This window comes from Pinus tabuliformis, chromosome 8 (assembly GCF_031772625.1).
Source record: "Pinus tabuliformis cultivar Carrire ecotype Pingquan chromosome 8, CPIR1, whole genome shotgun sequence".
NCBI lineage: Eukaryota > Viridiplantae > Streptophyta > Pinopsida > Pinales > Pinaceae > Pinus > Pinus tabuliformis.
This window is the reverse complement of record NC_142294.1, coordinates 819,467,987-819,492,183: the sequence shown is the minus strand read 5'-3', so window position 1 is coordinate 819,492,183 and position 24,197 is coordinate 819,467,987. Positions and strand designations below refer to the sequence as shown.

The window sequence follows — 24,197 nt, the reverse complement described above, 5'->3', positions numbered from 1 at the left end:
ATTATGAGTTCCTAGTCATGCCATTCGATCTTTGTAATGCCCCATCTACTTTTCAGAGCCTTATGAACCACCTTCTCAAACCATATCTCAGGAAATTTGTCCTTGTTTTCTTCGATGACATCCTCATCTACAGTTGCACTTGGGCTGCACATCTTCAGCATGTAGATCTGCTCTTGCAACTGCTTCGCAAGCATAAATTATTTGTTAAGATGTCCAAGTGTTCTTTTGGCATGGAAGAAGTTGAGTATTTGGGCCACATTGTGGGGCGTGAAGGTGTCAAGGTGGACCCCAAAAAGATCCAGGCAATGCAGGATTGGCCTCAACCTAAGACCTTGAAGAGCCTGAGAGGATTTTTGGGTCTCACAGGCTACTATCGCAAATTTGTCCGCAATTATGGTCGCATTGCGAAGCCCCTCACTCAACTCCTCAAGAAAAATTCATTCTTCTGGAATGATGAAGCACAACAGGCATTTACAGCTCTCAAAAATGCCATGTGTTTTACTCCAGTCTTAGCACTACCCGACTTCACCAAATCTTTTGTCATTGAATGTGATGCTTCGGGTACGGGTATTGGGGCGGTCTTAATGCAGGAAGGTCGACCCTTGGCATTCACAAGCCAACAACTAAGTGGGAAGAATCTGGGACAATCTACCTATGAGAAGGAAATGATGGCCATCTTACATGCAGTAGATACCTGGCAACTAAAGAGTCAATAAAGCCCATATTAATAATTGTAAGTGGTTAACCCGCATTTAATGACGGGACCACAGTTAGTTGCAAATGGGCCATGGTATTAGATAGATGGTATTAATAAGAACCATGGTATTGCATGTATGAGTCATATATAAAGGATAGAGACTCCCTGCAAGGAGCATCGTGTCTTATTTTGTAATCGAGCTCTGCTCTATTGGAGGTTGCCCCCTCGAAGAGGCAAGTGAACATTGCTTTCTGAATAATAAAATACTTCTTGTTGTTTCCACTATTCTATGTTCTGGGTATATTTCTTCGCATATTCTGTATTTTGGTATCGTCTTGCAGGTTAAGAGCATAACATTCTAATACACAGGGGTTGAGATGAGTGCGCCCCTTGGAAACCTGTGATAGCACGCAGTTAAGAAGGGAATACACGAGCAAAGATGCATCACAACATCAAAGGCAAGTTAGCAAGCAATCCAAAGTGATGGTTAAACCAACAACACATTTCAGAAAGATTCATACATACATACACAGATAGTTATACATGCATGCATAAGCAAACCAATACATATATCATTTAGAGTAAACCAAATAGCATAGAATACAATACAACATATGCATGAAACGTGTTGGCTCATATTATATTAAGAAGTGTAAGTTCCAGTCATACAACACATCCATGTCCAACCACTAGTTCCGCTAGCGGAACGTTATAGCCACAACCGCCTGCTCCTCCAAAGAGATGTATTAGCTCTGCGCAGTGGAGAAGCCAAGGCTCGTTACAATATTGTCCAAGCTCTCTCCAAGATAGTCTTATCGGAAGCTTGGCTGATTAAAAGCCTTTACAATGAGTTACGAAGTTTTATTTATAGCAAAGGGTGGGGTGACCCTTGACATTCCCCTTTGTGACAATTCATCTACCCTCATGACTCTTCACCTACTCCATGACTGTTACATCCAACTATCGACACTTGAACTTCCACTTGGCAAGACGTTACATTACAATGCACATGTGCCCATGTGAGACAAAATGGCTTGAGCAAGCCATGCAAGACATCACTAACACTCGGTCTGTTGTGGTGAGACCAACTCTTTGACATACTTGCGATGGTGAAGGTGGTGAGTTGATGCCAAGCATGGTCATCCATGATGGTGTGCATGCGCTCCATGGTGACATCTTGTTGAAGCGAACTCTTGCCTCCGTTACGTCCAGGTGCATTGGTGTGACTCCTCCATCCAACTCGTCTGCTAACATGCGCATGGTCTTCTTGGGTGCGGTCGAACCGGCAACACACTGATGCATAGTGTCCGTGTTGATCTTCCAGTGTGTGCTGGTGGTTACGCATAGCAGCTGTCAACTACATGTTCAGCTCCAGTTGGACTTGCTTCTTGTCTTTCGCTTCGGTGAGTGTGTTGAATGGGTGGGATCGCATGCGTGCGCACAATGACATGCATGCTACTGCATTCCCTTGCACGCGATCAACAGCACTGCTCATCTTGTCTGCTCCGTGCCAGCTGTTGGGATGGATCTATAACTTGTACAGGAGCAGTTTCATCTGTGAGTGCATGTTGCGCCCACTGTTGTACATGTTCCTGCTACAACTCATTCGCTTGCCTGTGCAGCTCATGTTCTTCCTTGAGTTGTTGCTTCAGCACATGCAACTCCTTCTCTATTTCGTTCTCTGTCTTCGCGCGATCTTCATGTTGCGCCGTCACCTCATAGCCTGAGTCTCCAAAGTTGCTTTCATCACAAGTGGATCTGCTTGAGCTTGCAACTTTGTTCCGCCTCTGTGTTGTCAACAACCTTCCTCTTGCGTTCGTTGCATCCAGTATGTTGCCTTCAACTGTTGTTGATGGTGTTGCTTGCTATGATGTTGTTGTCGTCATATCTTGATGTCCTTGTCTACGAACAACTTGATGTCTTCGTGGGTAGGCAAGTTCATAGACACTTGATCGACTGCATCCCCAAGTGTGCTCTAAATGGTGTCTTCGACTCTGCTCTCCTAGAAACCATTGTACCTGTGCTGCTGAGAGGCAGATGAACACCTGCGATACCTGGAGACATGGCAACACTCATGGCAAGCAATATGTCAGTCGAAAACCAAAATGAACTTGAGAACTGACTTGCAACATACCTGTGTGACTGATCATGAAGGTTGCGCAATTTCCGCCGGGAGGTCGGGAGACTGACTGCCAAAACTGCGCAAGGCACAGTCCTGTCAGGAGGCTAACTGCTGGAACTGTGCAATGCACAGTCCAGCCTGGCCTGCTGAGGACTGAAACTGCGCAATGCACAATTTCAATGAGCAGCGACATGTAAACAGCAAACTGCATTGCCCAGTTTTTGGGGCCAATGGGACACTGCCTCCAAGAATTGTGCAATGCAAGCTTGGAGGTTAGTACCTGGCTAGGCTTTCGCAATTTCTGGAGGAAAGGCAAAGCCTTCGCTTTCGAAAATGCGCAGTGCTAGCCGGACAAGGCACGGTCCAGGCCAAAGCAGCCCAGTCCAACGAACGGGCACTTGAAAACATGAGAAGTTTGAATGCATGGTGAGACTGAGTGTAAGCACAAGTGAATGGTCGTGCATGCAAAGAGTGAATGAAAGATTCAAAAAATGAAACAACGTGCATGTGTGTGAGGCGAGTCACCAAATCAACAACTGTTCGTGAAAAAGAGTGTCATGCATGCGACAGCAGTGAGATGTTAACGAAAACTGAAACGGTGTTAGCACAAGCTAGTATGTATCAAAACGACAGCAAGCGCTCACTGAAATCAAGTAGACAGAATTCATACGAGGCGAAACACAAAAAGCGCCAGAAATGCAATAGAAGACATGAAAGGCGGGCTTACCCCAAAACAGTTAAGTTGAATGTGTTGACGACTCCTAGATGCAATGTGGGATATCAGAGCTGCAAGATAAATGTGAGGAATGAGCGTTGCAGCATCTGATTAATGAGTTTTGATAAAATCAAGGTTGTGACACGCATACCACAAATCTAGGAAAAGCGACACTTGGTGGGAGATTTCTGAAATGATCCTTGCATGTAACCTCCTACTGCTAAAAATAGATCCTTGAAACAAGGGATGTCTTTGCATGCTGCCTTGGGAGAAGTAGCCCATGCATGCAAGTCAGTTTTGCTCGGTCTTGAGTGGAACTGTTCAACCCAACTGCACATACATGAGCCCGCTCAACTGCTGGGAGAAAATGTGCATTTCTGGAAGGGAGTTGGGCTGGCTGCCTAGGCGATTTGCACAATTTATGGGCAGAGCAACTGACTGTTGCCCAGGATTGCGCAATTCCTAGGCTGAGCAGCCCTGCTGGGAAGAATTGCGCAATTTTCTAGATGAAGCCTGACTGGCAGAATTGCACAATTTTGGAGCCCAGCAAGCTGCTAGACAGAATTGCGCAATTTCTAGAGGGAAGGTTGGTTGCCCTCCAAAATTAAATTTTTGAGGGAGTTGCTCAACCTGCTGCTAGACCAAGTCCGGGAGAACAACGTGTGAGGGGAGTGCAACAAGCTCTGATGGACAGGCTGTCTATCTGCAAGAAAATCACTGAAGCTTGTGTACTTGACGAAGCAAGACATGCTGCTGTGAAAGGTTGGAAAGGAAGCTCCAAAACGAAGCTAAGGCAAAATTTTGGAGGGTGGTTGTAGCCACTACAACAGATTATAATGAGCAGTTTCCATAGCCATCAACCTAATTTCCATGGTACTTATTTTCTTAGCATGATCCATCATTAATGTCTCTTGATTGAGTTCCATGGTTTTCGTCAAATGATTTTGCATGGTTGTCATCTGACTTGAGTGATTAATTTCCATGATTTGCAACCCTTTTTGAATGGCCCTCATTTCCTTCTCATCATTTGCTTCCATGTTCTTAATGAGTTAAGCCTAGTTGAGTTACATATCCTGTATCATCTAAGTTAATTCCTTAATGAGATCATTTTCAACCCTTTTACTTTTTGTTACTTCAGCATTCGTTTTGACCCTTTCTTTATTTCAATATTTATCTTCAAAGGCATCAATAATTGATTGTAAAGAGTCAAAGGTTTTATCAAGGAACTCTAAGAACCAATCCATAGCATCTTCAGTTAAGGTGGTAATAAAAAGTCTCATCCATACATCTTCGTGTGCAGAATATGGGCGACACTTGCTCATAAAGAGGTTGAAATTCGCGAGGTGCATCTTGTCACTAAAGTCATTTTTAACCTCATTGATCGCATCGACAACTTCATTAGGAAAATACTGAGGATAACCCTGGATGTTAGTGAAATCACAAGGGGCGAACAAGTCCATGACATCTTGCTCACGAACAATTGGATATTAGAGAGAGATCCTTGTTCAAGATTAGCAAGAAGTCTACAAGAAGAGACCTTCGTGCAGAAATCGTTGCAAAAGAAATGAAGTGGAGTTGCCACTTGAACAAGAATCAAACTCCAGAATCCAAATGCATGAACTGAAGTGTTAGTCGAGAACCAGGGCCAGAAAATGTTGTGACGATGTCGGGTCAAAGATGAAAAGAAATGATGAGATAAAAAGATGTCGTAAAGCCCAAGAACAGAAAAATTCGTCCCCGGCAACGGCGCCAGAAAATTCACTGATTGACGGGCTAAAGAAGATTATAATGAGAAGATAAAGATAATGTCATGAAAATTAAGGACCACAAAATTAGTCCCTGGCAACAGTGCCAGAAAATGTTGTCCCTCAAATTGTACACCAGAATGAGACAACACTCAGGGCAAGGGTTGTCACTTTGATCCCGACCCTCTCCATTTAAGTTGTCTCCCTGCAGCAAGCTAAGGGGGGGGTAGTCCCTAGGAATGAAATGATGAGTTCTAGAGACACAACTGAATGGCTTAGCAACTTGGTTAAGGATAGTAGGAAAGTTTAATTATTTAGCACCACTTAATTAAATTTATTGATTAAAGACCAGTGCCTTTACAAATTATTTACTTGCTGAATATAGATTAAAATCCAAGTTACCGGATGAACAGTTGTTGCAGGATGCAAATGAAGTGCAAGTCCTAGAACTAGGCGAGATGCAGGCTCTTGGCAAAATTTAGTTAAATGCCCTATCTAAGTGAATCCTTTCTCTCAACCATTTTTAATTTAGTCTCAAATGTAAGATGTAGAAAGAAGCCCACAAGAAAGAGACTATGGCCTCATTAACGATACCTCCCGTGAGGTTCTAACCACCCAAGTGCCTTCATTCCTACAAGGGATTGTTCACAAGAGAACTACAAGGTCACATGTGTTAACCACAAATGAAGTTCTAAACTTCGCAAGTTGGGTGAAAAAGGTGTTCGTATCCTCTTACAACCAAGCTTATGCTTGGACTCTGGAGGTATATTTTATAGATGCACCTCTAATCCTAGAATGATTTGCAAGATATGAGTGATGGCTTTAAGTGAGATTATTAAATGATTTTTAAGTACTTCAAGTTAAATTACTTGAGAGTCAATGCTTATGATGTTCAACACAAGAGCATAAATGAAGTACTTAGAGAAAATTACAAGGATAATCTCAGCTAAAGCAATGTGCCAATCGACCACTTCATTTGCCAATTAAAGCGCTTCACAATAAACCAATTCAAGATTTATCCAATGAGCTAACAATCCCAATAAGTTATGTTAGATATTCAATATGATAGCAGTTAGGTTAAGCACTTGAGATATGATGCCCAACTTGAATTATTCCACTAGCTCAAGCAACAAGATATCAACCACAATGATTTTCCAAGATTACTATTTATGCCAATTAGGATCCACACTGAAATCAATGCTTATTGTGAGAGCAGAAAGGAGATTGCTAACAGTAATTTTTGTGATTAGAGAACATCAACCATCAATGACTCAAATGCAATTATATGTTATGCAACATAAATCAGAGATCCCTTCACCACTTAGATCAACACAATATGAGACGCAAATGATCCAAATCAATAGAGACAAAGCCCTCTGAGGCTGAAAATGAATTATTATGATGGTAGAGCTTCTTTAGGAGTTCTTTAATCACTGCTTCAAATATATATCAGACCTCAAAATGCTTATATCAGAACTCAGAAAATTATATCAGACCTTCAAATTTACTTCGTAGAGGCACAAGAAAAAATCATATGAGTTGATTTGCCTTATTAGGTTTATGTGAAATGATTATAAGCTTATGTGACTGTTTTGAAACGTATTCAATGTGATTAGATTAGATTTATGCCACTGTCACAGGAGTACTTCAGATCTGATCATAAGGAGCAGAGAGGAGAAGAAAGAGTAAGAAGGCAAACCCTTAGGCCAAAAGGCCTTGTGGATGGATAGATGAACTTGTTAAGTGTATTAGAGCTCCTTCAAACACCTGCATAACAGATATTAGCTTTGAAAAACAATGGATCAGCCCTCTTATGACTGAAGTTAGGGCTTCTAGGGCTGAATGATGGACTAATAAGACCTCAAGCCCTTGAATCCTTGATGACAAGTCTGCAAAACCAATTGTTAGCATGGAAAATCAATGGATCAATGGCAAAATAATCAAGTAATCAATCTTGAAACCCTTGCCAACTTAGCATGAGCCTGCAATCACAGAGATTAGTGTCAAAAATCAAGTGTCCAACGCAAAAATAGGCTCAAAAGTGAAAGTGGCTAGGAAGAAAATGCCCAATAAGGGTTCTGGCCACTCCAAGAGAGCCCAATAGGGCTGCAGCCTAGGAGAAAAACCCCTCCTAGAGGCTGTGGCTGCCAAAGAAGAGGCCTCTAAGGCCCGCGGCAAGGGAAGGAGGCCCTTTTTAGGGTTGCGGCTAGCAAAGGAAGCCCTCCAAGGGCTGCGATTAAGGGAATTTGGCCCAACTAGGGCTGCGGCCAAGCCTAAAAGACCTTATAACCCCTGCGGCTAGCCTCAAGAGGCTTCAAAATGTGATGTTCCTACTTAGCAATTTTGCTCAGTAATTACCAGTTTTGCTAATTTTGCCATCATAGACTTAGGAAGAGTGGCTTAGGAGGACCCAGTGTTGTAGGAAACGCCCCACCCCCCCCCAAGGATCTAAACCGAGATCCGTGTCTTGTACGGATCTGTTGGGGATCCATGGTTCAGATATCCGGAACCGCAGATCGGGCTAGAAATCACGGTTCCTGGAATTTCGGAACCATGCCGGCCCGATCCACGGTGCTGGATTTCCGAACCGCAAATCCGGCGTCGAATCCGCCTCGGATCTGCAACAAATCGAGCATGGATCTGTACAGATCCCGAGCAAATCCAATGCCCAACGGGTGGTTCTACGCGGCCGACCCAAAAAAAAAAAAAAAAACATTTTTTTTATTTTTTTTGTTTAACTTGAGTTGGGGGTAGGTTTTGGTTGAGTTAGGGAAATCTAAATGGGGATAGAGCTCATTTCCCCCTCTCATTTCCTCGATCTTGTATTTTTTAAGAGCTTGGAGAAGAGAGGCTTGAGGAGAGCTTGGAGGAGTGAAGGAGGAGCTAGGAGTAGTGAAGGAGAAGGAGCTTGGAGGAGTAAAGAAGGACTTCCATCTACAAGAGTTAAAGAGGTAAGTGCACACCCCAAAATCCCTCATTTTTTTGTCATTGTTGTTTGTATTTTTTCTCCTCCCTCTCCTACTCTTTCCCATTCTTTCTTCTTGCTCATTTCATTGCAGATTGTCCATCTATATTCATATTCCAAAATGGTGTTCTTTTGGCTTCTATGTATCATTCCACTTTTGGTTTTCATGATGGCAAGGGGGAGTAGGAATAGAAGGGAAGAAGAATAAGAGGATAATGGTCCCCATATGAGTGAACCAATGAATGATGAGGAGGAAGGGTTTCAAGAGGAAGGGGATGAACTTGAAGAGAACACTGAAATGCTAGAGGGGAAAGCTGCATTGACACCCATGTGGAATTATATGACCAAACTTGAAAGAGGAAAAGGTGGTGGAAGCTACAAGTTTTTGTGCCCTCATGGTTGTCATGGAGGAAAACCATATAGTGGCTCATATACCCATGTGAGGAGGCATTTTTGTGGGGTGTTGGACAGTGATTACAAAAAGGGTGTTGTGGGGATAGCAATTTGCACAAAGGTTTCAGCTGAACAAAGAAGAAAATACATCCAAATAGAGGAGGTTGCACAATAAAAAAACCAAGAAACAAAAAACTCATTCTAAATCAAGTGCAACCTCTAGATTCAGTAGCTAATTTCCTCTTGGTACTTTTGCAACCTCTAGAAGTAGAAGAACAATAGGGGATTTCCTGAAAGTTGTTGGGATGGATGATGTGGATGGAAAGATGGTTCGGTTTCATTGTTCCTGTTGTGTACCATTCAATGTGCTTTGCTCTCCCTATTGGCATGATATGGTTAAGGCCATCAATGAAGCCCCAAAAGGATACAAGAGCCCCCACTATGAGAAAGTTAAAACAACATTATTAGAAAGAGAAAAAGCAAAGGTTCAAAGAAATTTGACACGTTTTACAAATGAGTGGGTGGATTGTGGGGTATCCATTGTATCATATGGGGGGAAAATGTTAGAAACTAACATTTCATATTTCTTGGTGCTTTGCAATTCACCAAACCAATTTATTACATGATCAAGTTTGCACATTCAGATCGGCCAAAAATTGGGGAGGTGTATGAGCAAATGGATAGCATGTTGGGGCATATTAAAGACGTTGTTGAGCCTAGAGATATCACCTTGTACAATTATATTTGTGCAGAGGTGGAAAAACAATGGGATATGCTAAACGTTTAATTGCATGCCTTAACATATGTTCTGACACCTAAAAATTATCAACCATCATGGCTTTCAACACCAGCACCTAGGTGGGGAGCAGGGGAAAACCACACCTAGATCCAGAGGTTTTATCTGGTTATATGAAAGCATTGGATAAATTAGTCCCTGATGAGGAGGACACTGCCATGGTACGGACACATTTGAGCAACTATACACTTAGCACTGGTCCATTTGGGAGCACGCATGCAGTTAGAGATCGAGAGAATTTTTCTTCTCTTCAGTGGTGGAACATGCATGGAGGTGCTACTCCACTTCTACAAACTTTGGCATTGTTGGTGCTATCACAGTTAGTAAACACTTCTTCTACAGAGAGGTGTTGGAGCTCTTATTCTTTCATCCACAGTGTTAAAAGGAACAGGTTAAATTTAGACAAGGCAAAGAGCTTCGTTTATGTTCACTACAACTTGTGAATGTTGTTCCATCACTGTGTTGATGCAAATACTAATAAAGAACTTAAGGTTTGGCACAGAAATCCAGAGGAGCCCAATTTGGAGGATGAATTGTTGCGATTAGAGCAATTGGAGGATGCTCTTATCCAGGATGATGATGATCGAGTTGAGATGCCACTGCTATCCGATCCCTTGGTTCCCAGGTTTCATGCTTCAACACCAACAGCAGGGGCTTCATCTTCATCAGTTCCACTATCACAACTTCCAAAGCCACCATCTTCTTCATTGCCACCACATGGAGGCTCACGTCCTGTTCGCAGTGGAAGGAGGAGAGATTAGTAGATATATTCACAGTTTACTACTTTTGTCATAGATTAGACTTGTAGTCTTGTTGTGAATTTGAACATTTTGTCTTCCTCTTCCTAGTTCAGTGTGTACTTGAGTCTTGGTGGTGGCCAAGTGGCCTATTTTGTAAACATTGTTATTTGAATTTTGGACATGACTCATGTTGACAGTTGCTCACTTGCTAGATAAGTTACTTCAATGTTTGATGATTTTATCTTCTAAACGTTTTATGTTTTTATGATATGCTTAAAAATTTGATGTATGTTTGTAATTGCTAGAATATAAATGGTTGATGTTTGAATAATTAATCATTGATGTACAATTGAATCATGGATGCCATATCTATCTTGATTTATGTAAAAATATGCATGTTTCATGTCTTCGACAACTAATTTGGTATTTGGGATGTTTTTTTTAATATAAATGCAAAAAAAATATAAATATATATATATAGTAGACACTTTCGAGACGCTTCGCTTCCTAGATTTTTGGGAAATGACGCTTCCACGTCCCCACTTCGTGCAATGTTGGGAGGACCACACTTGGCATTTTTTACTTGAGGAGGCCTCAACATAGGAGAAAGAAAGGCAAAGCGAATTCTTAGTGGGAAGTGGGGGCCACCCCAAGAGGAATACGCACCCCTTGGAGAAAGGCATATTTGTGGAGAGAGAATGAGGGAAAGGGGGTCGATGTATGGTACCCACTTGGAGAGGGGAAGCTCAATTATAAATAGGAGAAGAGGACTTCATTTGGGGGCTTTTGAACCTTTGACAAACAAACTCATCTTGTACGCTTGAGTTGTTGAGCCAAGTCTATGAGTGTTGTTCAACACATGAAATTTCCGAGGGGAAATCTCAACTCTTTCTTCGGTGGACTTCAAGTGTGTTAAAATTGGCAACTAGGGCCAAACTCCATGTGGGTCATCTTATTTATGGTAGTTGATATTTTTCTTGGATCCCTCTCATCAAGAAGGGTAGGATTGATCTAAAGATCATCCAATTCCGATAAGTATTCATGGAGATATGAATTTATTTGTGTTAATGGGACAATTCGCCAAGGTCGGCCAGCAACCAAATAACCCCACATGTGCTCAACATTTTAGTATAAAAGGAGATGACTTGAGAATCATTTTACACACACTTCACTCTTGATTTCTCTCCACTTGTTTTGGGTTTTAGTGTCAGAGAAATCTAGGAGGAAGTAGTCGTAAGACGTAGGAGGAAAGGAGGCTTAACAATCTGCCCTAGCTGCAGTCCTAGCACAGCCCTAGCTTCTACGCATAACCTAGAGGACGCAATCAAGAAGGAGGCCTACACACTGCCCTATACGTTGGTCTCTACAAGCCCTTGACGCAGCTATGGAGGAGGTCTTAACAAGTTCTACCTAGCCGCAGTCAAGGAGGGTTACTAACATGCCCTAGCCGCAGTAATGAAGTCAGGTCAACGAGGGGTTGTAGGGACATTATTCAGGTGACCGAGTGCTAAAAGGAGGACCGAAGTACCTTGCTAAGGGCTGCCATAATTTGGGACTGTTCTGGGCAAGAAAACGCATGGATATCTTTTGTAACAGCTCAGTAAAGGGACCTTTCTGTTGTGAGTCGTGACTAGGCCGCAGGCCTATAGGTGTTGTTTTGAGGGTCAAACATAGAGTTGTAGGTGCCTCCTCAAACAGCAATGTCACATAACTTGAAGAGGAAAGGAGGCCATATAAGGTAAAGTGTGTTTTCGGCATGGCTGTTGGGTTGTGGGAGCCCTAACCAATGACCAAAACATTGCCCATAAACATAAGTGCCGAAGTATGGTAAGTTGTGTTGGGTCATGTTTGATTGGAGAGGTCTCTTCATTTATGAGGAGATTCTATATATTGTCACAAGAAGTTCTTACCAGCAGTTTATATTACAGTGGGCCAAATGTTGATGAATAACAATGGACAGCAGCAATGGCATGGTGCATTTGGGACAACAACAATGACATGGTGCAGCAATAGCCAATTGGGACAGCAGCAATGGCATGGTGCAGTAATAGCCAATTGGGACAGCAGCAATGGTAAGCAAGGTGCAGCAAGCACATGGTGGCAAGCATGGTGCTGCAAGCACATTGGGCAAGGCGCAGTAAGCACATGGTGGCAAGCATGGTACAGCAAGCACATGGGACAGCAGTGGCAAGCATGGTGCTGCAAGCACATGGGACAGCAGTATGGCAACATGGTACAACATGCCACATGGGACAACAGTGTGGCAACATGGTGCAGCAATGGCACATGATGGTACATGATGCAATACAGTGATGGGTACAATCATGATTGATGAAGCATGATGAGATGCATCATAGTGATGATGCGTGCAGCATGGTGCAGCACAGTGAGGTGCAGCATATGATGAGGAGCAACACAATGATAGATGCAGCATGGTGATGGAGTCACCTAGGAGAATCAGTTGCTTCAACTAAATTCAGCTACCTCATGTATCATCTACTTAGAGATGATCTATGCTCTTATTTAGATAAGTCAAAATGTTGACTTCTGTTGTAAATGTACTATCTCTCTCTCTCTCCTAAACTGTTGAAGATCATATAAGAAGAATTGATCAAGGGTTTCCCCACATTAGGGTTTGTCCCTGGGTAGCGCCACATCTTGTGTCCACTTGTCTTGGCTTGTCTTCTACAATTTATGTTTATATTCTATCTACAATTTACTAATATGTTGATGTGACTGCTAATCTGGAAAAGATATTGAGCTCACTATGAAAAATGAAATAAATTGTTCTAAGCATAGAACATATCTAAAATTAACAAAGTGCCACCCTAGGGGAGCCTTTACTACGTTGTGGAGTTGTTCCGAAGGAGATTCTACAGGGCGATTCGAGTCATTCTGGAGCAGAACGTTGAAAAATGTGTAACTAGGTTCAGTCTTCATAAGTATGAAATGTATTTTTTATTCTTGCAAATTATGAAAAGAAAGAAAATTATTATTATTATTTTTGGAGCATGGGTTTCATGCTCAAGGTCTTTTATTTTATAAGTCAAGCACCCATTGAGTGCTTCTAAGGTTTTTCCTAGGTCAAGAAGTCAAAAGAGTCATTGTCATAAGCCGAATACCCCACTGGGCACATTGTAACTTGTAAAGAAAATTATTTTTGTCTTTAAAAATGTTGGAATACCCTCCAAGACCAAGTTGGTCTGGCAGCGGGCAAGTCGGCCTAAAGGAAGAGCCATGTCCACCCTTGAAGAAGCCTATAAATAGAAGAGGACTCATCCTCCTTGAAGCACACTCACTCAACACTTATTCTAGTGAAGGAAGAGGAAGGAAGAGACAATGAAGGAGAAGAAGGACGAAGAAGTTTTATGTTTGGGCTATCTTTCTCTCACACGTGCTAGAGAGGACTAGGGTTTATGCAGCTAACCTAAGGCATCCATCTACAAGTTCGATCTTGGAGAAAAGGAGGCAAAGAGGTCAAGCAAAGGTCTCCAAGGGTCACTCTCAAGCTCTAGAAGTCAGGGAAAGGCAAGCGAAGGTCAAGGGGAGGTTGTAGAAGAAGATTGAAGTTCCCACGTGTGGCAGCAGCAGTCGCTGGGAGGCCAAAATTTCAAATCTACGGTAGGAGGCCGAAAATATTGTAGTCGAAGGTCGAAAAGGTGTTACTGGAAGAGATTTGACTGGGTTTGACTAGATCGAAGTTGGCACATCATTCAAAGAGGTTGGTCTTGGTCTTGGAGGGTATTGGTCTCAGTCTTAAGGTCATGGAATTCGTCAATTGAAGAATCTATAAGGAAGAGAAGAGATTTAAGGGTTTTCCTCTCAAGAGGAGAGGTTTTGCCCTGGCTTGCAGCCTATATACTGTCATTGTTCTTTTTGTTTTTGGTAGTTGTTTGATGCTTCACACATATAATAATAAGGAACAAAGTTAATAAGTAAAAAGGAACCACAAGCAGTTATCAAGTAAAGAGAATTAATCATAATCATTGCCCTATTGAATTCTCAACATGGAATCAGAGCTAAGGTTGGCTAAGGGCATCATGAAGATCTCCAATACATTACAGAAGTTCATCAATAAGTGTTCAAAGGTAGCAAGCTATCTTAAGAAAAACATCAAGGAAGCATGGAGTCCCTTATTCTCCACAAAGAAGGAAGTAATCAAAGAAAAGGATGAAGGTCTCTTCTCAACACTCACTGGCACATTCCAAGACAAGAGCATTTGGGTAATTGATAGTGGTGCATCTAGGCACATGACAGGTCATCACAAACAATTGAAGACTTTATCAAAAGGAAAATCTTCTTATTCAGTGGAACTTGGAGATAACAAAAGCTATCCCGTGAGAGGCATTGGATCAACCTCTATAGAGTTGGAGAATGGAAGCAACATTCACCTCAACAACATCCTATTTGTTCCAGGTTTGCATAAGAACTTACTTTCCATTTCAAGTCTAGAGGACAAGGGTGATAGAGTAGCTTTCATTGATGGAAAGGTTGTTGTATGGAGTAAAAACTCAAGCATAGAGAATGCTAGAGTAATTGGTATTCAAGAAGGAAGACTTTACAGGCTGATATCTCCTCTAGCTCAAGCCTTGGTTCACATTGAAATTAGCCCATGTGAACTATGGCATAGAAGATTTGGTCATCTTCATTTCAAGATCCTCCCAACTCTAAGTTCCATAGTAGATGGAATACCTGAACTGAAAGAAGACCATGAAGGAGTATGTAAGGGATGTGCATTGGGTAAGAATACCAAGAGACCATTTGGAAGCAGTGCTTCACAGTCAAAAGAAATCTTGGATCTCATTCACTCCGATGTATGTGGCCCTATGACTCCTAAATCTCTTGGAGGTCATCTATATTATGTCACATTTATAGATGATCATTCAAGAAAGACCTGGGTTTACTTAATGAAAACCAAGGACGAAGTATTTACAAAATTTCAAGAATTCAAAGCTGAAGTGGAGAACCTTACAAAAAGGAGAATCAAGATACTAAGATCCAATAATGGAGGAGAGTATACATCCAAGGAGATTATAGCATTCTGTAAGGAATCAGGGATTAAGAGGGAGTTGATAGTCCCATATAATCCTGAACAAAATGGAGTTGCAGAACGAAAGAACCAATCCATTGAAGAAAGTGTAAAGGCGATGTTACATGATCAAGATCTACCAAAATTTATGTGGGGAGAAGCCACGAAGACTGCAATATATATTCAAAATCGAAGTCCCCATAGGTCGTTGGACAACAGGACTCCCGAAGAAGTATTCACTAGGAAGAAACCTACTGTAGATCATCTTTGAATCTTTGGGTGTCTCGTATATATTCATATACCAAAGGATAAAAGGAAGAAGTTGGATCCATCAGGCATGAGAGGAATATTTGTTGGTTAGAGCAACTCCTATAAGGCTTATAGAATCTACATAAAGGAAGGAAACCATATAGAAGTCGAGATGTCATATTTGACGAAAGTGTCGCATTCAAGAAATCTAAGGAACTTTCCATGGACTTTGATGACAAAGAACTTCCAGTATTTGAAGAAGAAGTTAACAGGGAAGAAGAAGAATCTCATCATGAAGATGAGAGTCCCAGTGAACCCATTCAACCCATGGTCCTTCCCAAATCAAGAAAGAGACCAAATTGGTTGAAGTCTACACTACTTGATGCAGAAGATCATGGGGCAACGAAAGGCTCATTTAGAGAAAGCAAGAAACCCAAGAAATATTTTGGGTATTCTGCATACATGACAAAACTAATAGAAGCAGAACCATCCACTTTTGAAGAAGTTGAAAACCATCAGCAATGGAAGGATGCCATGAATGAAGAATGTCAATCTATAATGAAGAATGGAGTTTGGGAAATTGTACCTAGGGCCGAAGACAAATTTGTAGTGACTTCCAAGTGGATCTACAAGATCAAACATGCGACAAATGGAAGTATAGATAAGTATAAGGCAAGATTTGTGGCTAGGGGATTCTCTCAACAAGAAGGCATCGACTATGAAGAGACATTTGCTCCGACAACAAGGTATACAACGATTCGTTCATTGGTCTCTCTAGCAACATCGATGGGATGGAACATCCATCAAATGGATGTCAAGACTGCGTTTCTAAATGGCACAATTGATGAGGAAGTCTATATAGAGCAACCCTTGGGATTTGAAGTTAAAGATAGGAAGGCATATGTTTGCAGATTGAAGAAAGCATTATATGGCCTCAAGCAAGCACCAAGGGCATGGTATGCTAGAATGGATGCATACCTACAAAGAATAGGCTTCACAAAAAGTTATGTTGATCCGAACCTTTATATCAAGGTTGTAGATGGAGAACCTGTAATAATTCTTTTGTATGTAGATGATCTTCTCTTGACAGACGTAGAAGGTTGAATTGAAGAATGTAAGAAGTAACTAGCAGCAAAATTTGACATGAAGGATCTAGGGCTGATGCATTACTATTTGGGACTAGAAGTCTGGCAAGGACCTGATGAAGTTTATCTGAGTCAAGGAAAGTATGTGATCAATATGTTGAAGAGGTTTGACATGATGGACTGCAAACCTATGACCACTCCAATGATCACAAACTTGAAGAGACTAAGGAGTTCTAAATCGAGCCCTGTGGATCCTTCCAAGTATAGACAACTGATTGGCTCACTGATGTACTTGGTGAACACTCGACCAGACATATGTTTTGCAGTAAACATTCTCAGTCAATTCCAAGTGGAGCCAAAGCATGATCATTGGATAACAGCGAAGCATATTCTAATATATTTGCGAGGAACTATCCACTACTACCTGAAATATGATAGGAGGAATGATGTCCACCTGATTGGATATAAAGATTTTGACTAGGGAGGCAGCAAGCAAGATGGAAAAACCATTACAGGAGGATATTTCAGTTTGGGATCCTCTATGATCTCATGGATAAGCAGAAAGCAAGACACAGTTGCTTTGAGTAGTGTTGAGGCTGAGTATGTTGCAGCCTATGAAATAAGCAGAAAAGCGGTCTGGTTAAGGAAGTTGCTATCTGACCTATTCGAAGGACTGATGGACCCTACAGTGATACATTGTGACAACACCAGTTGTATACGTTTGTCTGAAGACCCAGTAATTCATGGAAAGACAAGACATATAAAGTCTTGTTTTTGGTCTAGTAGAGGGAGATCAAAATTTTCTTTGTCTAGTCACATGGTTTTCCTTGTAGATAAACAGGACCAACCACAAGATTCCAATGGAAAACCCACAACCACCTCAATATGCCTTAAAAAAAGAAAAAAGTGAGCAAAGCTAAAAGTTAAAAGCTACAAATTGAGACCACGCATGGCTCACACATGCACACCATGCATTCCATGGATCATTGATCTTATTACCTCCACATCTTATAAATACAAGATCTAAGGCTAGAAGGCAAGAAGTCAAGTGTAAGCACCATTATGCTAGAGAAACCTTTAGCAAAATATCTTTGGTCATATATTTGGTCTTTTAATTGATTTTTGTAGACTCCTAAACTGATAATTACTTCGAATGATATTCATTTATATTCACTTGTATTTCCATTTATCATTAAGCAATTACACAGAAGATTATCAACAGTAGAACAAGAATGACATAAGGATCATAAAGAAACAGCCAAAACAAGAACACAAGCATTAAACCCACATGGGGGAAAACCCAGCAACCTTTTCCTTAGAGATTTTCTTCAGTTCAACAAGAGACACGCCTAGATCTTCTAAACATCAACAAAGAATGCTTGGTCAAACCTGGCCCACTGCCTCCTAGTCAAGTCATAAGTTTGCCCACTAAACTTGATCCAATTAGGTCTGTTAGGGCCAAGTTTCAGCCTGCTTCTGCACCCAATAAGCTCGGTCCTGCAGCTCTAGGTCACCTTAGAAACTCGGCCTTACTGTGTCTCAGAATTTTGGTTTGTCACAGAGATAATAAATTCAGTCTCCCTCAGCTCAGTCTGCCACAGAATCATCTTCTTCGCTTGCCTCAAATTTAACTTCTACTCTTCTTCAAATCTGACTTCTTCTCGGCCCAAATTCGACTTCTTTTTTTCCTCAGAAGGTCTGAGTTGCTTGCTTGAGAGGAGGATGAAATGCTTCTATATATAGTCATCTTGTGATGCCAAATGGGTGCCTCTTCACTGGGGCCGACTTGACTAGGAGGAGGGCCGATTTGGCTTCTTTTGGAGCCAAAAATTCAAATTTTCTCTTTTTAAAAACCGAAATGAAGAACATGTCATATATATTCTCTTTTGACAAGGCCATGAAGAACATGCCTTATTTATTATTTCAAATACATCAAATATGAATTATGAAGATCAACCATAGCTACAAAAATTCAACAAGAGCCAGGCAATAGTTCTCGTCGTAGAGATTAGAGCTTGAGAGAAGTTCAATCAGTCACTTAATTGGCTACTTTACTACAGTCAGTTTCAGGATCATATTGGCAGACAAACAAAGACTCGTGTTTAAGGAAACAACTCAGACTTTGAAGAAGGATGTACAGCAGCAATAAATAAATATCAAACTTGTTGTTACTTCTTCATTATTGAATATATAGATGCATCCCCCCCCCTCACCCAGCCTTGAAATATAAAAAATAAATAAAAATTCTCTGTATTTCATTGGTTATATATCATGTTTGAATGAGGTTTTGAATCTTGAATGGAGACTTAATTTCCTGAATATTATATTAGGATTGTTATTTGCATGTCAATCCATGTCATTGATTGTGGTAAATGAAGAATGAGAAAGGTTTTGTTTGTTCTCCTTCTGTGCAGGTCTGTTATTGCAAAGCTAGAACTGGAATAGGATTGACTAGGGCTCACACTCAAGCCAAAGACAACCATCATGTAACCAAGTTTTCTTCTCAATCTTTACCAATTATTTTTAACATGCATGCAAGCCCTAGGGGGAGTTAGAAAGGGATCTATACATCTGTCTATCAGTGAACCTTACCCATTCACCAAGGGACCTAATTAAACCATATGTAGTGAAATATCCTGTAACCCAAGTTTGACCACGAATTTGATAGAGTGCTAAAAAGCTACTATTCTAACTGAATTTGACAAAAGTGTAAGAGAAGCATTCTCATTAGTGGAAGGATAAGAGATTCTGACCTACTTTTTGTGCTCACATTTCTCTCCTAGCAGCCTATAATAAACATATTTTTCTCATTTCAAAGAATCAAAGATTATAATCAGCAGCAGGGGTGGAGGCAAAATAGAGCAGAGAGAACATGAGAAACTGAAGATATGCTTGGAACACCACTGTTTTGCAGCAACAAGTAACATTCTTCTCCTTCTACTTCTACTTCTCTTCTTTCATTACCTTTCTGTTTGTAAACATTATCTGAGTAACACAGTGAGAGGGAGGCAATCAACCCCAGTACTGAGATTTTATAGTTCACTCTGCTCCCATGGTTGTCCTAAATAAATGGTTGTTTCAGAAATGAGATTCTATGGTCCCCACATCTGGAGTTACTATTTTGTAAATGGACTATTGAGTTTATTTTGTAATCAAAGTTAATGCTGTTGCCACTAGTGAAACAATAGATTCAAGCAAATCATTGGTGTTCTCCTCTTCATTTTCTATCTCACATAGTGTTGAATAAACCAATAGATTTGTGCTTTCTTTGCCCATTTGGTTTTCTTTCTCATGAGTATGTGTGAGGAAAGTAGTTCAACCTCCCCCTAAGTTCATATTTGTTCATTTTCTTTGAGTTATTTGCCCAGTAAAGCTAGATTATAGCACCCATGATTCAGAAAGATCATTCCTGTCACTGAAATTCAATCGCATGTTGTTTCTTGGTCACCCCTAAACTACAACTCAACATCTTTTTATTTTTTTTAAATAAATTGCAAAGATAACACTATGCACTATCCTCCCCTTGTTATAAATCCAGTCAGAGCTTCATGGAAAAAGTTGTTGAGTGTGATACGCTAGGACACCAACTTTAGGATAACCAAGGGTACCCTGCTCTGAACCGAGGACTAGCTTGAAGGCCTAGAGTGGCACAAGTGCGTGTTCCTACACAGTATGCTCTAACATGGAGACCCTAGTGAGAGAGGGGAACAACATGGAGGGCAACAAAGTGCACCCACATCTGCCTAGAGAAATCGTCAACAATGTCATGTAACTTCGTAATGATGTAATAAGGCCCGGGAAATTAATAAAGACTAACTCTATAGTTGTGTCAATGTCTTAATAATCTGGCGATAAAGACCAACTTTGTAGTTGTGAGCTAGTCAAGTGACTAGGATAGTTGTGTCTTATTAGGTTGTCATATCTAACTACATTTATATTGATGAAGAATCTAGGGCAATTAGGTATGGTAGAATTCTTCTTGACTTGATAACAATTTGTGAAGCTCTTTTACAATTTATCGTGTTAGCTTAATCTTCTTCTTCTTATTATCAATGCATGTGTGTTTACTTCATCAAATTGCTACCAAAAACATAAGAACAAGAACACAAGATGTTGGCCATCTGCCAGGGCAAAACCTCTCTCTTAGAGAGGAAAACCCTTTCGTAAATTTATCTTATTGAAGCTTCTTATTGATCAATGCCAAACCCTAGACCCTTGACAATAATATCCTCCAAGCACAAGTCAAGTCCTTCTTCCTGCACTTTGTCTCCCGACACTTCATCTTCCTCCTTCCGGCACTTTGTTCCCCGGCACTTCGTCCTCCTTCTTCTTCCGGCAACTGGTGATAGACCTTGTTATGTGAGCTCTAGAAGAGAGACTTATCTTTGATCCTCAGTGAGATCCTTCACCTATGAAGATACTTTCTTTCTCTTGTCCAACCGAGCTTCTTCGTTATGTGTAGTTGCAGACTTGATGTGACAGCACCGCAGCCCTAGTTTCTCGCACGTGTGAGAGGTTTCTCTTATACTTTTGGCTCCTTTCTCCTTTGCTTAAGAGACCCTCTTCTTCGCTTGAGTAGGAGGCCTTATAGGCCTAAGTTACTAGCCCAAACGATAAGATATGTATGACTGTGATCTTGCTGCTGTTATGACCGCAGACTGCCCTTCTTTTCTCGCACGTGTGACTGTTTTTCACCCTAAAAACAGTCCCTTCAACTTTGGTTAGACTACTCCTTCTTCGCTGCACTAGAAGCTCCTTAAACTTGCTTTCCCTTCACCCTTAAGTCATCTTCCTTCTCGCTGATTTCAGAGGTATTGTAGGCCTGTCATTGGATGAGTGGACAGCCTCTATATATAGAGGACTGTCCCTCTTTTAGGCTGACTTAAGGACAGTAGGCCGACTTTACTTCTTTTGCATCGGAATTGCTTCTTTGATGATGTCGTTGCATGGAGAGGACTTTGACTTTGTTTGGAGAGATATTCTTTGACTCTTATACAAATATATACATGGTGTAACATGCCGTTAAGGTCTTCAACATTTTCTTTTGACTCTTTGACTCATCTATAGTACTCTAACATGTACTAGACCTATTTCAATGAACAAGAAACTCATTGATAAATATAACAAAAAATAATATTTTTTTTTGAATAATACAAATATCAAAAGTACATTTATGAAGACTAAACCTAGTTACACTTTCTTTAACATATATCGTAGCGTAGGTGGCCATAATTATGTGATACGGTTGGGTGAATCCATGAAGTAAAAGCAGACTGATTTGACCACATTAAGGATGGTAAAAGCCAATTGAGGCGACAGCCGCACTCTTGCAAGAGCAAATAACGCTCTAATAGTAAGGTTGCACCGATCATCCATGGTTGGCGTAATAGATTTGATTTTGATTTTCCAGCTAGAGAAACTCAGGGCTCAACCGTAACTCTATGCATGTTAGGCACCCACATTCTCACTGGGGATTGGGAGTTGTGCACCCGCAATAAAGAATGATTTCAAATATGTACCCTGCCAATTCCATCACCTGCTGGACGTTATTTCCACTACATCCCATCATAGTTGGTATATTAATCATTTCATCTCTGCCGATATATTTGTTCCCAAAGATAGATATGGTCAGAAGCACCGTGGCTAACGGAAATTCGACTGTCATTATCTAGTAGCTAACGGAAATTCGACTGTCATGAAAAAAAAGGTCAAGTCTTGCAATACCAAAAAATGAAACCCAAAGAAAGTGTTCAGTCACATAAAATAATTCACGGCCAGTGTTTGATCAAAACAAAATCAGCTGTGTTTTGGATATGTCTAACCTGGTTCTAGAATTTTACAGGCATAGTTCCTTATTTATCATTATCAAGTGGCTAACGGAAATTCGACTGTCATGAAAAAAAGGTCAAGTCTTGCAATGCCAAAAAATGAAACCCAAAGAAAGTGTTCAGTCACATAAAATAATTCACGGCCAGTGTTTGATCAAAACAAAATTAGCTGTGTTTTGGATATGTCTAACCTGGTTCTAGAATTTTACAGGCATAGTTCCTTATTTATCATTATCTAGCTGCAAGATAAATCATAACTGCCACGTGTTTTCCGCCTGCGTAATTATATATAAAGCCTTTTGTTCCCCTTCTTTTGGGTGCATTTAGTGGAGGATGAAAAAGAGAATAATTGCATACCTCGAGTGAGTCGGTCGATGCTGCTCCTGAGAATGCCCTGGCTCTTGAGGGCTCCTTCCGCCCTGGCATCAAAATCTCTCATAACTGGATCGAGGACAGAGGCAATTCCTTTAGCTATAATTCGGGTGCCCTCCAAGTGTAGGGCATCTGTACCCAGACCTTTAGGATCCTTGTTACTGTTTTGGGCATTTACCTCCGGTGGTGGCCATGTGTCTCCAGAGGTGCTCGCAAGAGAATCACTGCAACTTGCTTCAACAGGTTGAGAAAGAGCATCCACTGTGTGGGATTTGCTGATATGTTCATGGGCAAATTTAGGCGATTCGCAATTTTGTTGAGAAGTGGACGGATCTTCAGAACTGCTATCGTTAGGAGGGCTTACGGACAATATGCCTTCCTCCATTGTGCCGTGTAATCCGACAGGAAACTACTCCTATGAATGCATGTTATGCTTATGTCGAATATTGTGGTTGCGCTGACGTGGGAATCGGAGAGGAGTTGAGCTGTTGGAGTGAATCTAACTGGGCGTTTGTAGTGACCAAAAATCTTTCAACAAAAACAGAAACTTAGATTTACACATATCAGAGGACTCGGCTGTTCAACATTTTGATATATTATTTATTTTACAATTAACTGTAGGCAATAATAAAAGGCCGTTTATATTTATAACTGTAATGCGTCTTTCGATCAGGGTTGACAATGGTGTAGTATTTCATTAGCAGTCTTCGATAAAATAGTTGGTTTTTGGTGGGTTTTATTAGAAATTTATATGTTGCAAAACAAATATATATATATATATATATATTACTTTTTATTTCATACATAAAAATAAAATAAAAAATAAAAAAAAAATAAAAAATTACATTTATTCAATGCTACATAAAGAATATAAGCTACATGATGGAATAGTATTTGGGATAATAGTAGTCTAGATTCATCTTTAACTCGAGATCTACCAAGTGCTAATAGGAATCAAATCTAATTTGAGTTTTATGTGTCAAACTGCGTAGTAGTCAAATCCTACCGAGGTCTACCTAAGTCTAGTTTGTTGGAATTGTAAAGGTTACCTTTGGAGGAGGGGACTTGGGTTAGGGCCTATTGCAGAAGGTAGAAACATAATTTGTCTCATGGAAACTCATGAATATGATGGTTGCAAAACTCCTATGTTTGATGGTTATTTGAAGTCAGTAGTTTGGAACAAGGGAGCAAAAAATGGCAAAGGGTGCGGGGGAATACTAGTTTTAGTGAAAGAAAAAGAAGGTCGCCGTATTCAGTTAATGAAAGAATATGCAAATAAACATTATTTATGGTTCAAAATATCAGAGAATGAGAATCACACAAGAATTGTAGTATGCTATTTTGCCCCTCAAGTCTCGAAAACTTACAAAAATAAGGGGCTAGACAACAAGAATCTGTATGCAACTTTAAAGCAAGATATTGTCAAGTATTCTCAGCAGGGAGAAGTTCTTTTAGTGGAAG

The 24,197-nt window shown here is 40.7% G+C and overlaps 1 protein-coding gene across 2 annotated transcripts in view; it reads right to left on the bottom strand.

The window, feature by feature from the left end:
• LOC149238107 (SNARE-associated protein-like protein) overlaps positions 1-23,347 on the bottom strand; it is a 136,242-nt gene extending 112,895 nt beyond the window's left edge. Inside the window, exon 1 of one of the 2 annotated variants that reach the window (XM_089372920.1) lies at positions 22,722-23,347. In XM_089372920.1, the coding sequence (XP_089229046.1) occupies positions 22,722-23,121 (400 nt within the window). In that variant the 5' untranslated portion in view covers positions 23,122-23,347. The remainder of the gene's footprint in view (positions 1-22,721) is intronic. The other variant, XM_089372919.1, reaches the window with a different exon arrangement.
• Positions 23,348-24,197: the final 850 nt, after the last annotated feature.